This window comes from Venustampulla echinocandica (assembly GCF_003357145.1).
Source record: "Venustampulla echinocandica strain BP 5553 chromosome Unknown scaffold_0, whole genome shotgun sequence".
Classification (NCBI taxonomy): Eukaryota; Fungi; Ascomycota; class Leotiomycetes; order Helotiales; family Pleuroascaceae; genus Venustampulla; species Venustampulla echinocandica.
Window position 1 is genome coordinate 4,940,026 of NW_022474205.1, and position 14,178 is coordinate 4,954,203.

At 47.0% G+C, this 14,178-nt stretch overlaps 6 protein-coding genes across 6 annotated transcripts; 4 read left to right on the plus strand and 2 right to left on the minus strand.

Annotated features, from left to right (window-relative positions):
• Positions 1-195: 195 nt before the first annotated feature.
• On the minus strand, positions 196-2,997 carry BP5553_01533 (Uncharacterized protein; the record flags this gene model as incomplete). Its single annotated transcript, XM_032010156.1, has 7 exons — positions 196-735; positions 794-1,447; positions 1,559-1,714; positions 1,772-2,131; positions 2,182-2,364; positions 2,420-2,829; positions 2,880-2,997. The coding sequence occupies 7 exons, from the start codon at positions 2,995-2,997 to the stop codon at positions 196-198; spliced, it is 2,421 nt and encodes an 806-aa protein (XP_031874210.1).
• A 537-nt stretch (positions 2,998-3,534) lies between these two features.
• BP5553_01534 (Uncharacterized protein) lies at positions 3,535-4,561 on the plus strand (the record flags this gene model as incomplete). Its single annotated transcript, XM_032010157.1, has 3 exons — positions 3,535-3,663; positions 3,724-3,868; positions 3,924-4,561. 3 exons carry the CDS (start codon positions 3,535-3,537, stop codon positions 4,559-4,561), a joined length of 912 nt encoding a protein of 303 aa, XP_031874211.1.
• A 374-nt stretch (positions 4,562-4,935) lies between these two features.
• Positions 4,936-6,252, minus strand: BP5553_01535 (uncharacterized protein; the record flags this gene model as incomplete). The annotated part of the gene is made up of 4 exons (XM_032010158.1): positions 4,936-5,168; positions 5,220-5,744; positions 5,801-6,069; positions 6,128-6,252. The coding sequence occupies 4 exons, from the start codon at positions 6,250-6,252 to the stop codon at positions 4,936-4,938; spliced, it is 1,152 nt and encodes a 383-aa protein (XP_031874212.1).
• Positions 6,253-8,198: 1,946 nt separating this feature from the next.
• Positions 8,199-9,969, plus strand: BP5553_01536 (Uncharacterized protein; the record flags this gene model as incomplete). The annotated part of the gene is made up of 6 exons (XM_032010159.1): positions 8,199-8,393; positions 8,446-8,539; positions 8,591-8,833; positions 8,883-9,140; positions 9,190-9,354; positions 9,413-9,969. 6 exons carry the CDS (start codon positions 8,199-8,201, stop codon positions 9,967-9,969), a joined length of 1,512 nt encoding a protein of 503 aa, XP_031874213.1.
• Positions 9,970-10,446: 477 nt separating this feature from the next.
• Positions 10,447-11,835, plus strand: BP5553_01537 (uncharacterized protein; the record flags this gene model as incomplete). Its single annotated transcript, XM_032010160.1, has 1 exon — positions 10,447-11,835. One exon carries the CDS (start codon positions 10,447-10,449, stop codon positions 11,833-11,835), a length of 1,389 nt encoding a protein of 462 aa, XP_031874214.1.
• Positions 11,836-12,341: 506 nt separating this feature from the next.
• Positions 12,342-13,677, plus strand: BP5553_01538 (uncharacterized protein; the record flags this gene model as incomplete). Its single annotated transcript, XM_032010161.1, has 3 exons — positions 12,342-12,590; positions 12,644-12,958; positions 13,006-13,677. The coding sequence occupies 3 exons, from the start codon at positions 12,342-12,344 to the stop codon at positions 13,675-13,677; spliced, it is 1,236 nt and encodes a 411-aa protein (XP_031874215.1).
• Between the last annotated feature and the right edge of the window lie 501 nt (positions 13,678-14,178).

Genomic DNA, 14,178 nt, shown 5'->3' on the forward strand with positions numbered 1-14,178 from the left:
TAAAATGACATCCCTTTCAAAAAGTAGCCCAAGATTGTTGAGAGCTCTTCTTTAACGATTCGGTGGCCCAGTTAGCAATGAAAAAGCTTGCTTAATTAATGTTGGCTGTACTGCTCCAATAAATGCTTTCTCCTAAGCTTTCATTTTGAGCTACTTCACGATTACCAGCTCTGACAAACCGTCTTCATCATAGCCCTACCATTCTATCTCCACGATACTCTCGCAGACGCTTCCACTCTTCACTGACTGCTTCTTCTTTTCCTCCTTTATTGGTGCACACATTACCTCAAACAACCTCTTCCCAAACTTCCTAAATGCCCCAGTGATACCTCCTATCTCAATAAGTTTCATTTCCATAGCACTTAGGTTGAAAGCCCACTCTCCGCCCCCCACCGTTATCTTCCTTGCCTCGAGATCAATCTTAATATCCTCCCCATCAATAGCGGCATCGTAGAAACTCTCGTCCGTGATTGTGATTCCTAACAAGCCTAGGTTAGGCTGATTACGACCGTATATGAAAGCGAACGATTTTGCTATCACGCAGACAATTCCGCAGCCTTTCAAGGCCGAAACAGCACAATCTCGAGAACTACCGCATCCGAATGCGTTTCCTGCCACTACGACGTTGAATCCTTCTTTTGCTCTCTCGCGGAAACCGGGATGGGTATGTTCGAGACAATGTCGTCCGAATTCTTCGTCGGTGATGCAGGTGGTGAGCGCTGCAGAAGGAGCCAGCTGGGAAGGGTCAGTGTGAGATTTGGCAGAGTAAAAGTTTTAGGTCTTGAAGGCTTACGGCATCAGTGTCGATAAAGTCTCCCAGCAGCTGAATCCTGCCATCAAGGATAGTGTTTGCAATTGAAGGCACGGAAGCAGCCTGGGGAGCATTCACGACTTGCTTTATTTGCTCAGGCATGCCATCCTCCAGACCCTTTGGGGTCTTGGAAACACCTTCGGCACCGTTGGTTGCAACCGTAGAGGAACCAGGTTCTACATAAGAAACTGGCTTCCTCGAGGATCGTGTGGGTGATACTGAAGTTGTCGGAGATCGATGTTCCAGAATATCTTGTAACCGGGTGTGAGATATTAGGTCGAGTAGTGGTTGTGGGTCTGTAATGGTCATTGAAAATGAAGACGCTGCAACCGTTGCAGCAGATCCGATATGTCCAATTGCTCCTGGCCCCATTCGATTCTCAAAGTTCCGATTTTGTGAAGAAATCCACACTTCGCCAGCGTCAGCTTTGTCTGCGCCCATACCCACACAATAACTGCATCCTGGGACACCGATCTCGAATCCTGCTTGCTCGTAGATTTCTGAAAGCCCGAGTGATTTTAATCGGTTGAGAATTGGCAAGGAACCAGGTACAACTTTGCGTTTTCCGTTGCTGGCAGGGACGAGGCCTAGCTTTAACCCGGCTTCTAGGACCAGGGCACCTATGATCAGGTCTTCCTCAGCCGTAGTACATGCTCCAATAAAACAACCATTGAGTAAAGTACCACCAAGTTCACTCACCGGAACAACATCATCGGGAGAAGGGTAACGGGCAATGAATTATTCTACTTGAGCGAGATCGATCAGATGGCTTGCTGCGTATTCAGCATCCTCATCAGGGCGGAAGTATTGAGCCCCGATTTTGTTGCGAGGTCCTCTGCGGCGTTGGATAAAACGATCCGTGATTTCATCAGGGACAAATATCCCACTGATTCCTCCAAATTCCTATAGTGCTGTGAGATACTGCTTCTAGCACCACCAATCGAAGTGATTTTGACCTACTGTAGTCATATTTGCAATCGCAAAGCGTGCATCGCAAGACAAATGAGCGACTCCCGGGCCAGTAAATTCAACTACCCGGTCTGCAGCTATTGTGTTTCTCTTCAGCTCTTTCATGATGTATAGGATTGTATCCTTTCCACCAATTCCGGGCCGTGGAGCATTAATAAGCTGAATATTCACGCTCCCTGGAATTTTGAACCAGGACTCTCCGGTTATGAGAGGCATTGTAACATCTGCAACACCTAGTCCAATTGCAAGAGCTCCCATAGATCCAGCAGAGCAAGTATGTGAGTCTGAGCCAATTACTAACATCCCTGGCTGTACTCTCTCACGGCAAAATTCAGTATGCATAATTGTATACTAATCTCGTTAGGATCAAAACACTTGAAATACACAAGTCACCGACTCACGTTGTTTCCCTGGTAATCAGTCATTCGGAAGTCCTCCTTGGCCCTTTTGCTAGATGCAAGGAGAGCTTGGACTTTAGGTAGGTGGTTGACCCGTGGCTCCACAACGTGATCACCAGCGAGCCAAAAGCGGTCATTTCGAAACAGGCCTGGTTTCCCAAGAGAATTATATGCCCGTTCCATACCCTTTTCATCATCAGGATTTGTAAGTCATATTATCATATTCCTAGGGCAGGCTCACATTCCATGATAGCTCGGAAGCCAAGATCCAGTCCACGCTCACTCTGATAACGTCCCCCGGCGTGACAACTCCCTTTTGCTCGAGATCGTGCGCCGCGAAGATCTTTTCGCTCAAGGTCATTCCCCTTCGACCCTCCGGCCGAGAAGCAAGTGGCTTGGGAAATGACTGGCTTCTGTCAACTGAGTTGAGAGATTCGAGCCATGCTGATACCAGGAAAACGACTTCCGCCTCTTGCTGGGTGTCTAAGTACATGTCTGCAGAGTACCCGAGGCCACCAAAGTCGGAACTCAAAATTGTGAGAGAGGAGACATGAGATAATGCCTCTGCTTCTCTGATTTGACTTTTGGTGTGCAAGATGTCAGTAACAGATTTCAGTTGCTCTAACAGTGATTCGCCGAGCAGCTCTGGATCTAGCTTTAGTTTTAGTTTCTGGCACCCCGTAAATTAGGTAGGAACGCACCAGTTTCACTCTCGCTCCTAATAATATGGATCTGCCGTATTTCTTGCAGGTACTGAAGAAGCTGATGAAGGCTTGACGAGGCTGTCTCCCCGAAACGAACAGGAATTGTAGGTGGCATCGTGCAGAAGGGGGTAATGATAATATGTAAAGGACAATATGAAAAGTTTAACTAAGAATATGCCATGTCGAGAGGATGGGATGGTCGTTGGAGAAAGCGAATATATGATATCAAGGTAGGTCGATTTGCATGGGTGAGCCGGGGGTGGGGACAATTGCGAGGTGATGAGTACGGTGCGGCCATGCCGGCTCCGTTCGAGCATGAACCCGTCACCTTGTTCGGCACTTGCTTACTGCTACTGCTTGGTGGTTGGCTTATTGGTAACTTGTTATTTGTCGAAGCCGGAGTTCTTGATTAGGGGCGGCCTGGCAGTGAACAGCCGAGTGGTCGGGAATCTCCAATGCCCAAGAACAACATTGGCCGCTCCGCTCCGCTTCAGGGCCGACACCAATGACACCAACAACACCCCATCGATCTCACCAATTGATGAGAATAATACGTAGTTTTCCGCAATTAATCGTGATCTTATAAACCGCTCTTAAATTCTTAAGTTGCCGTTCTATCTCATCCCGGAGATTTCTAACTTCAAGACTCATTATGATGGCTTCAGCGAAACAATTGCGAGCACTGCTGGCGGATCCGAGCAAGATTATCGTATGCCCTGGGGTTTACGATGGACTTACCGCTAGAATTGCACTGAATGCCGGGTTCGAATGTCTCTACATGGTGAGTAAAAACCCAGTCTGGAGACTCAAAACTGTTTCTCTGACATATTGATCTTCTTAGACTGGAGCTGGCACAACAATGTCGAGACTTGGTATGCCAGATCTCGGAGTCGCAACTCTGAACGATATGAGAGAAAATGCAGGCATGATTGCAGGTCTGAATCGCAAGATCCCGCTCATTGCAGATGCCGATACTGGTTATGGAGGTGTGTAGGGAAGTGTCTAGGAGGTTGCGTTTCGTGCTTTTGCTAACAGATGAAGGCGCCCTCATGGTTGGGAGAACAACACACCAGTATATACAAGCCGGAGTCGCGGCATTTCATTTGGAAGATCAGGTTGTGAATAAAAGGTGTGGCCATTTAAGGAACAAGGAAATAGTGGACGAGGAGGTTTATCTTAGTCGCATTCGAGCTGCTGTCAATGCAAGAGCTGAAGCAGACGCAGATATCGTCATTATTGCGAGAACAGATGCGTTACAGTCTTTGGGATTCGACAGCGCGGTTTCAAGATTAAAAGCTGCCATCGCTATTGGAGCTGATGTTGCGTTCCTTGAAGGTTTTACATCGAAAGAAGAAGGCCGGAAAGTGTGTCAGGAACTTGCACCTACCCCAGTATTACTGAACATGGTTGCTGGAGGGGTGACACCTGCTTTTACTGTTCAAGAAGCCCAAGATGTTGGGTTCAGAATCATCATATTTCCAGGATTTGCCTTGGGCCCTGTGTTCAAATCTGTTGTATTAGCAGCGAAGCAGCTTAAAGAGACTGGCTCAGTTGAGGAATCAGACGCAAAGGCCGAAGCAGAATCTTCTCCAAAAGCTCTTTTTATGGCGGTGGGTTTGAAGGAAGCTATGGAATTTGATGTGGCTGCGGGAGGAACGATGTATGCTAATGGAGTCTGAAGAACACAATATAATTTACCCAGACTCATGTAGCATTCAGTTTAACAGACTCCAGTCAAGTCAAGGCGAAGTGAACAAGTTAGTATCATGGAAACTTTACAAGCCTAGTAACTTCAGTATTCTGAGGTCTGTGGATATGTAGAGATAGGTGGTCAATATAATCACTGATCACTGTAACTGTCAAACTACTAAGTTAAACCACTAACCTTGATTGTACAGTACATGCAGTTTGATCTCTCGATCGATTAAGCATATCCTCTCATGGAAGCTCATCCCAATAATGGTTGGTGAGGTCAAGAGAATTAGCATCATGATTGATCAGCGAGAAATGTCACTACCGCCGCAGGAGAGCAGATGGTCAAGAGCAGTATATTTTAAGTTACATTAATTGTCGGACCACCCGTAGGCTGGTTAAAATCAGTTCCCGGCAGAAGCCACGAGAGCAAGTTTGCTCCGTCGAGCCAGCTAATGTCCAAGTTTTCGATGCCACTAAAATTCAAAATATCATTCATCTCGTTGTTGTTGCTGTCATTGCTGCTGTTACTGCTCTGGAGTGGATTTGTTAGGGGCTGGTTCGCCCAATCTTGTCGGGATGATTTGTGGGGAGCTAGAAGGTGTTTTAGCATCTATATCCACGCTCCTCGGTCGGGGTACTCACAATTCTGACGTGTGCCACGGTGTGAGGCTTTCTGGTCATCGCACTCTCGCCTCCAGATCCAAAGAGAATCATGTAATAGACTTCCTCCTAGACGTGATTTGATCTGCAAACTTGGTGGACTTTCTCTGATATGAGGCGAGTTTTGATAGTGAATCCATAGTTGACTTAGGATTTTGGAGCCTCGCCCCGCAGTGTCATTATCTTGCAAAGAAAACCGACGTAACAGCCTGATGGAAGTATTGAAGTTCTGTTTTCCCACTTTGAAATCGACAAGGTCTGAGTAACTAGAGATGAGTATTCGCATGAGTACAATACCCGCAACGAGCACTAGTCGGTACGATTGATATGGAGAATAGACGACAGAGCTTATTTCTAATTCGGCGCGCTTCATTGTTTCGATCATGGTTGATGCTGTTTCGTAACACTTCAGCAGACCTTCCTTCCTTTTTTCTGGCTGGATTCCTTCGAAAAAGTAGAACACTTGCAACTGTAGCTGCGTACAAGATATATATACTTTTTCAACAACTTTTGATTGTTAATACCCCAGTACCCTTTCGGGCATGTTCCAATGGGGGACTTACTTGTGGCATTGACTTCTAATTGGCTCTTCAGGTCATCAAATTCAAGCTGAAGACGGTCCATTATATGGACGCGATCTCGCTCATCCGGAAGCCCAGAAGCGGTATTTGAGTTCTCTGACAGAATCTTACTGACATGGACGGAGAATTTCATCAATCTTAAATGTTGATGCAATCCGATGGGCAGTTGATAAATATTGCTTGGTTCACAAGCCCGGGTGATCATTTGATCTGGCTTCAGTATTGATTCCTGCCCTATCGAAGAGGTGATGCTGGTATCTATATCAGTCTCCGATATATTCTTCTCACTGGCGGACTGAGGCGACAAACCACTGGGCTGCAATGTAGCAAGCTGCCCATATCCGTACCGAATCCTGGATACCTTCTACGCTTAACTGCCTCTCCACTCGTGAAAAGTCTTGAATATATTCAGGCCTGTGTAAGCCCAATTGCATAGCTGAGCTTTTCGCAATAGAAATTAACATGAAGGAAGGATCCGTCCACATCGAGCTGGTTGGGAAAGGCCACATAGACAGCAAAATAAGAGCCTCAACCACAAATGGTGAGTGAGGAAGCTTCCTAATAGTATTCCACAATAAAGTCTCCACTGGTTGTGATAGCATGCCTACCAAAGTAGGATCATCTTCACACCGATGACTAGCAATGCTAATAACAGCCCAATACAGAAGTGTACACCTCGCATAGTAGTCATCAGGCGAGACAGTCGAATCAAGGAGCCTAAAATAGGGATGATATTTCTCGAAGTATCTTGAATAAACAAAGGAATTAGCAAAATAATAAGAGGTGTTTTTGCAACATACACTTTGAATAAACGACCGATCTGATCCGAAGTCAAAGATACAGAGCCTATTGAGCGAGGCTGATATTCTGCATATCCCTGGTGGAAGGTGCTGTGGGAAGATATGGCCGTTGGTGCAAATGTGTTCGCCGACACCTGTTGTTCTGATGCAGGAGTAAGAGGTTCCCGACTGCTGTTATAGACGTATGATCTGTCAACAGTTCCATCTCGGACAAATTACGTAGGTCGAGATTCAGGTATCGACCGTCCTGTTGTCAATGTTTGAAACGATATGACACTTTGATATGGTGACTCTGGTAATTTTTCGGTTTGATATGATACTGAATTTGAATCATGCGACTCGGGCAGACCAGCTCCCGCGCGGAGAGAAACTGGCATGTGGTGAGGAGGTCCTCCAGAAAATGGCACGCTGACCGATTGTACCAATCCTGGACTACCTGGAGGTTGGTCAAGAAGTTCAGTGGCAGCAGGAGGGCCATCGATTAACTGAGTGGACTGGGGATTGCTTGCGTTGACGACAGATTGCAAGTATTGTACCTGCTGCGCCAGCTCATCATATTTACTATTTTTCAACGTAAGCCGAGGAAAGAGTAATGGAAGGAGCACTTGTAGGTCAAATAGAATATCACGCACGCCTTTTTGGATATCCTTTTATACTCTGAAGCTCTTTGGCAGACAAGATTCAGTCTCGAACATCTAGAGCATGGCTGAGTGAGGTCGCTTGTCCCATCGCACCGTGACTGTTAGAAAGGTCAAAACGTTTTCCAATGAGCAGGTAGCTATATCAGGAAATTGTTTCATGCGCAACAATGTCCTCCAAGAGTCCAATACGATGTACATAATTGAGACGCAGTCAGATTGATGCTTCCCTCCCTACCTTTGCTTGCCTGCACGATGCACATGCCTGGCGATTGGCCTTTCGCTTGTTCCCAGTCGATTCAACTCCCGACGAAGGTTCATGGGGCATATTGGTATCCAATTGATGTATCACAGTATCACCTCTGGGTATCTGCCGGGGCTGATCGAGCGGAATGGTCGTCATTTGCCAGCAACGGGCTGGAACGGGGGATCAGGGCGCCAAGTGCGTAGCGGCCAGCTGATGATTACGGAACGGGAGATTTCAAATAAAGAGAGATGAATTGGACAATGTAATGAGGACCAGAGTTTAGGAACGGGAGTTTGAAGGTCCTGTCCTTGGTAGCCGAGGAAGTTATACGTGCATTGCCGATGAGAGCGCCGTTCCGCTTGCGGGGACAAGTTGGGGCTAACTACAACGCTACTGAAGCCGATAGTTCGATATGTCCTCGACGTCGAAGAAAAGAGTACTAGGTACGAAATGGGGCCCCGGATCCAGCTCCACTATCCAGAGTCCAGATATCTGGGGATCTGGGGATCTGGGGTATTCCGCTCTTGATACTTCATTCCATCCCCGCTCGGCAGTCGTTTCCTCTGCTTCTCTTCTGCCCGGGAGTTTCTATATATATTGGATGCTTTCCCAGGACACTCTCCCCCAACAAGTGCTGTATCGATGCAGTCTTGACTAGTTCCTGCGCACACAAACACAACTTAACGGCCACCATCATGGATACTGACGACTCGAGCATGCACAATGCCAAAGTCACAGACGAGAAGGTTGAGAACGTTGAGTCGGCTGACCAAGAGGATCGACCCTACGATGATTCAGGGCCAAGATCCAAGCTTGAAAAACGGCTACTTCTGAAGCAAGATTTCATCATTTTACCATTGCTATCCATCATGTTTTTCTTTGCATATTTGGTAACGAGAACTACATATCACCCCTTCCGATGCATAACTGACAAGTAATCAGGATCGTGGTCAAATCGGAAATGCAAGACTCATGGGACTTCAGGCGTCCTACAAAATGAACAATGGACAATACTTCAATGTTCTCATGATGTTCTGTAGGTCTTTGCTCTCATCTCTCTAGCCTCTTATGCTAATGCTAAATACAGATGTTGGATACATGGTCGGAGAGTTTCCGTTTGCTCTCCTTCTCCGCGTGTCAAAACCGGCCTATGTCTATGGATTCACAATTATTGCTTTCGGATTGTTCGCCACGTGTTGTGTTGCAACAAGGTCTTATGCTGCCTTATTGGTGCTGAGATTGCTTGTTGGCGTTGCAGAAGCTGCTGCACAGACTGCATTCCTCTACCTTTCTCTTTGGTACAAACCCGACGAGCTGGCAATGAGAACCGGTATGTACATCATATACATATTAGCAAATTACCTTACTGACAGATTTAGCCATCTTCTATGGTTCTACACCCTTAGCTGGCGCCTTTAGTGGACTCATCTCATATGGAGTTCAGCGAAATCTCGACGGTGTTCGAGGCCTTCTCAATTGGCAATGGCTTTTCGTAATCGAAGGTATCCCGACAATGGCGTGGGGGATCTTGGTGGCACTTGTATGCCCAGCTTTCCCGGAAACAGTGGCAAAGAATGGTAGCATGTTTTTCAAGCGTGAGGATGAGCGGAGACTCATTCTACAGAGAACCATCGCAGGTATGTCTACCAACCTCAGATTGGAGAGGCAATATCTAACCACTATTAGGACGGAACGTGGCTCATGCTAAGATTGAAGCATTCCAGATATGGATCGCTTTGAAAGACATCAGGATATGGCTAGCAGGTCTATATGTCGCGGCACCAGCACTTTGTGTCGCTGCTTACGGCGCTTTCTTGCCAACATTTATTAAGGAATTTGGCTTCGATCCTTGTGAGTAAACCCCTCGCGCAGCTCTCTATTTCTCGAATACTAATTATTTGGTGTACAGTGGCCACTCAACTCTACTCAATCATACCTTACGCCTTTGCTACAGTGACCCTTTTTATTGCTTGTTGGGGTGCAGATCACTTTAGGCAAAAAGGATTATTCCTGATAGGATGCCTTTCCATCTCGGTGACAGGCTTCGTGCTGCTTCTAGCTACCACCAACACTGTCGCTCTAATGGCGGGCGCTTGCTTTGTGGCATCCGGAGCCTATGCCGGCGTCATTTTGGCAGCAACCTGGAACATCGCCAACCACGGCGGCTACACAAAGAGAGCTGTGTCGGCTGCCATAGTGCAGATTTTCATCCAGTGCTACAGCATTATCTCGACGCAAATCTACATTAAACCACCCCGCTTTTTCTTGGGCCATGGCGTGTTACTTGCCCTGGTGACTGTGGGTCTTCTGGCCGCAGTTGCAAATCTTTTTATTATTAAAAAGAGGAATGCAGAACGAGATGCCAGAGCTGCAGACTTCGAGAGGCGGGGCGAACTAGATCCCGATATGGCAAATAGCTACGAAGAGCTCTGCGACTACCATCCAGGTTACCGGTATGTGATGTGATGGACGCTGAGTTCATACTGGACAATTCTGGTTATTGACAGTTGTGTTCTGTTGTTGTTCTATAATTATTGCTTAAGTTAGCGTATTTATCATAGCTACAGAAACCCAAAGATTTTCCACCTTGTTAGAACTTGCAATAGCTGCTACGGCTTTCCTCCCGCCACCTGCAACCACCTTTTGCGGCCTACCCACCTATTCAGATGGCCTTCGGTACAGACATATGCCATTACTCCGAATAGAAATTTCTAGGTGCGAGACGCTACTCAGCAGCTCAAATGCAGGTTTAACTTGGCTTCCCAACAGGGCCCGCTCCGTTCCTACACCGTTCCGTTTTACACAATCGTAGACTTATTCTATTAGGCATTCCTCTCGCCTACTGATTTAAGGAGTTCACAGCCACTTCATTCGTAAACACATATCGCACCCCTCAATACTCCCCATACACCGCTAAACTAGCCTTTGACAATCTCCCCAAAAATGACAAACCCCGACAGAAACTACCTTCTTGGGGCCACAGAAGCATTCTCCGAATTCGCCACAAATATCACATATGAATCCATTCCCATACAGTTTATCCAAAGCCTCAAATTATTCCTCCTTGATTATATCGGCGTCGCCGCCTACGGAGCAGCTAGCGCAGAATCATCCGCCCCCTTTTCCCACGCCATTGAAGTATTAAATGGACACCAGTATGGTTCTTCCACAGTCATCACCAAAGGAAGCCAATACCAGCCACATTACGCAGCTCTTCTCAACGGCGCTTTTGCACATTCCCTCGACTTTGACGACACGTATGCAGCAGGAGCGCTTCATCCAGGCGTATCTACCATCTCTGCTGCGCTTACGGAAGGGAGCGCTATCTCCGGAAAGCACTTCCTATCCGCTATTGCAGTTGGCTATGAAATCACGTGTCGAATCGGTCGAGCTCTGGGACCAGGCAGTTATGCTCGGGGGTTTCATAACACCAGCGTGGCAGGCATTTTCGGCGCAGTCGCAGCAGTAGGTCACCTCCGTGGCCTGGAGGCAGCCATCATCACAAGTGCCTTTGGAATAGCGGGCTCTAAAGCAGCGGGATCGATGCAGTTTTTTGAGAACGGATCCTGGAATAAACGCCTACACCCTGGCTTTGCTGCTCATGATGCACTGATGGCGTTGGCTTTTGGCATGTCGGGAGTCCATGCCTCAGTAGAGCCGATCGAGGGCCGTAATGGAGTGCTGCATAGTTACAGTGAGAGCGCAGTCGTGGGAAGCCTGGCGACAGATTTGGGAAGTGAGTGGGTTGCGCAGGCCACAGCTATTAAACCGTATCCTGGATGTCGAGCTACTCATGGAACAATCGATCTTGCGCTTCAGATGAGGAACGAAAACGACAAGGCTCGTCGAGGAGTCCAGAAAATCACACTTGCTATGGCTCCGACTGCTTTTCAGTTGGTTGGCAGACCGGATGCCAACAAAATACATCCGAAGAACATTGTTGACGCACAGTTCAGTGCATATTACCAGCTGGCGGTCAATTGGTTAGATGGCGCTACTGGCTGGGCCATCTATGATCGGTTACATGATAGGGACGTCTACGATCTTTCTGGACGGATTTCCATCCAGACTGACCCATCTATGAAAACACTTGCTACAAGATGCTGTGTGGTGTGGGCAGATGGGACCGCGACCACTAACGAGATTGTCGACCCGATTGGTGAACCGTCGAATCCAATGACGATAGAGAAAGTAGAAGAGAAATTTCTATCGTTAGCAGTTCCTGTTTATGGAGATGGGAAAGCAAAAAGAATTCAAGATTTGGTGCTACGCATTGAAGAGCAGGCTGATCTTGGAGAACTTTTGGAGTTGATCAGGGGTAACGAGGTGTAAACAATTCGTGGTGGTTGGACAGGCAACGGGTAGCAGTAAGGGGGGAATGCACGACTGTTCCGAAGCAACAATAATACCGATCCACCAATGCATCATCATAGTGCAGGACGATAATCAATGCGCTACTATACAGAAATCGATAGAAGGAATTTCAAACAATAACCTAACTACCTACCTAGGAACCTGAGAATAACGAGTACTGCACTCTAATCCCCCACTCTGCACGTCACTCATGCACCTGGTTACAAGCTCGCGCTTGAGTTCTCCGCTCCGCTCCGCTCCGCTTTGCGTTCCGTTCCGGCCGCATTCTCACTTGTCCAAGATTGGGAACTCCCACCTTCAATCTCCTTCCAGACGGTAATACGGCATCTAGATAGATACTCCCCTAAAAGTGGCTAGCCACTTTGAAAATCTTAGAAAAAGCACCGCACAAGTAAGCAAGTCCATATTCGTATATAGCTGTTAACATCTGCCTCATTTGAACACAAACTCAGGCCAAAACGAAAATGGCACAAGGACAAACTCTCATCCCCTGCGCCTACCTCCGCGGCGGCTCCAGCAAAGCAACATTCTTCCTCTCATGTAATCTCCCCCCTCCCGGACCCCTCCCGGACAAAGTCCTTAAGCGTGTAAATGGAACTCCGGATCCCATACAAATCGACGGCATGGGCGGCTCGCGCGTTGTCACCTCAAAAATTGCCATCATCAGCACCTCGGAGCGGGACGATGCGGATGTGGATTATACATTCTGCCAAGTAGGAATAGATACTGATACGATAGAGTATGGAGGCAATTGTGGGAACATTAGCGGTTGGTCCAATTCCCACATTATACCTACATTCACGGCGAGAGGAGAAAGAATCTGATGAGTTTTGTATCTGTAGCTGCTGTGGGTCCATTTGCTATTGATGAGGGACTTATCAAAGGCCCCTCGCGTCCTGGAATCGGCGCAGATGCAACAATAGCGACACGAGAAGTAAAAATCTACAACACAGGCACCCGGAAGATACTTATATCCCACGTACCTATCGATCCTGAAACGGGCAAGTCAGTTTCCGAAGGGGGGTTTGCCATTGCCGCTGTTCCAGGTACTGGAGCGCCAATTCTCATGGACTATCGAAACGTAAGTGTTTAAGAAAGGGGGCAAAGAATGGCTTCTAATATTCTTAGACGGTGGGAGCAGCGAAACAGAGCGGAATACTTCCTACCGGGCATGCGATAGATGAGATTTCTCTTGATGGCAAAGCTATCCAGGTCACTATCTGCGATGTAGGGAACATCTGCGTCTTTGCAGCTGCCTCAGACGTCGGCCTTACAGGTCTAGAAACTGCGGATGCCATTAATGAAAACAGTGCGGTGATTGCACGATGCAAAGAACTTCGAGGACGGGCCGCCAAATTGCTCGGGATGTGTGAGAATTGGAAGCTGGCAGACGAACAATCAGGTGCTATTCCGTTACTGGTACTTGTCAGCGCCCCTCCAGCAAGTGGTGACGCAGATGTGACCTCTCGACTTTTACTCCACAACAGATGTCATGATAGCATGGCTGGTACTGGAGCTATTTGTACTGCTGCTTGTAGTAAAATCAGCGACTCTATTGTGGCACAAGTAAGCAGACAGACGAGACTGGCGAATCATGTCTTTAGAATTGCTCATCCTTTAGGCATAATGCCTATACAGGTAGAGCTGGGAGGGGTATTTCAAAATGAGATGGTCCGAGAACAAGATTCGACGACGGCTGAGTTCAGGGTCTTAGCTTTTGTGAGGACTGCGAGGAGGATTATGGACGGAAATGTATATATTCCAGCGGTCATATGGAATGGTCGCGATGGGAAGAGCTAGTCGGTTTAAACGGCGTACTCTGTACTAAAAGGCGAAACAAGGAAAGGAGTAATAATATTTCAAAAGCTATCGAATCTATACCTTAAATCCTACTTAAGCACGTATTACTTTAAACTTAAGCATATGTAAAGTCAGTAAGATCACTTTAACAACTATTATAAACCTCCTACCTTGATAACAATATAGCTTTAGATAGAATAGAGCAAATTTAAATATAAGCCTCAAAGTGCTAACTTAAAAAGAACTTAGCTTTATACAATGTCGTTAAAGGGCGAGTAGCGAAGAAGTATTACTCCATAGTTAGAACTTAGTAGGCTGAGTAAGTATAAGGGTGTGGTATTTGGTAGTGTTGCTAATATGCTACTTGATTTTGAATTCGAGCTTTTAACCTTCGTAGATGACAATGGCATTACTACGGATCGATTTTCTTCACTGACACATTTCACCTTTTCCATTCCCACACAGTGCAGTGCTTGGCGTATTTCCATCTTTCCTCTTTAT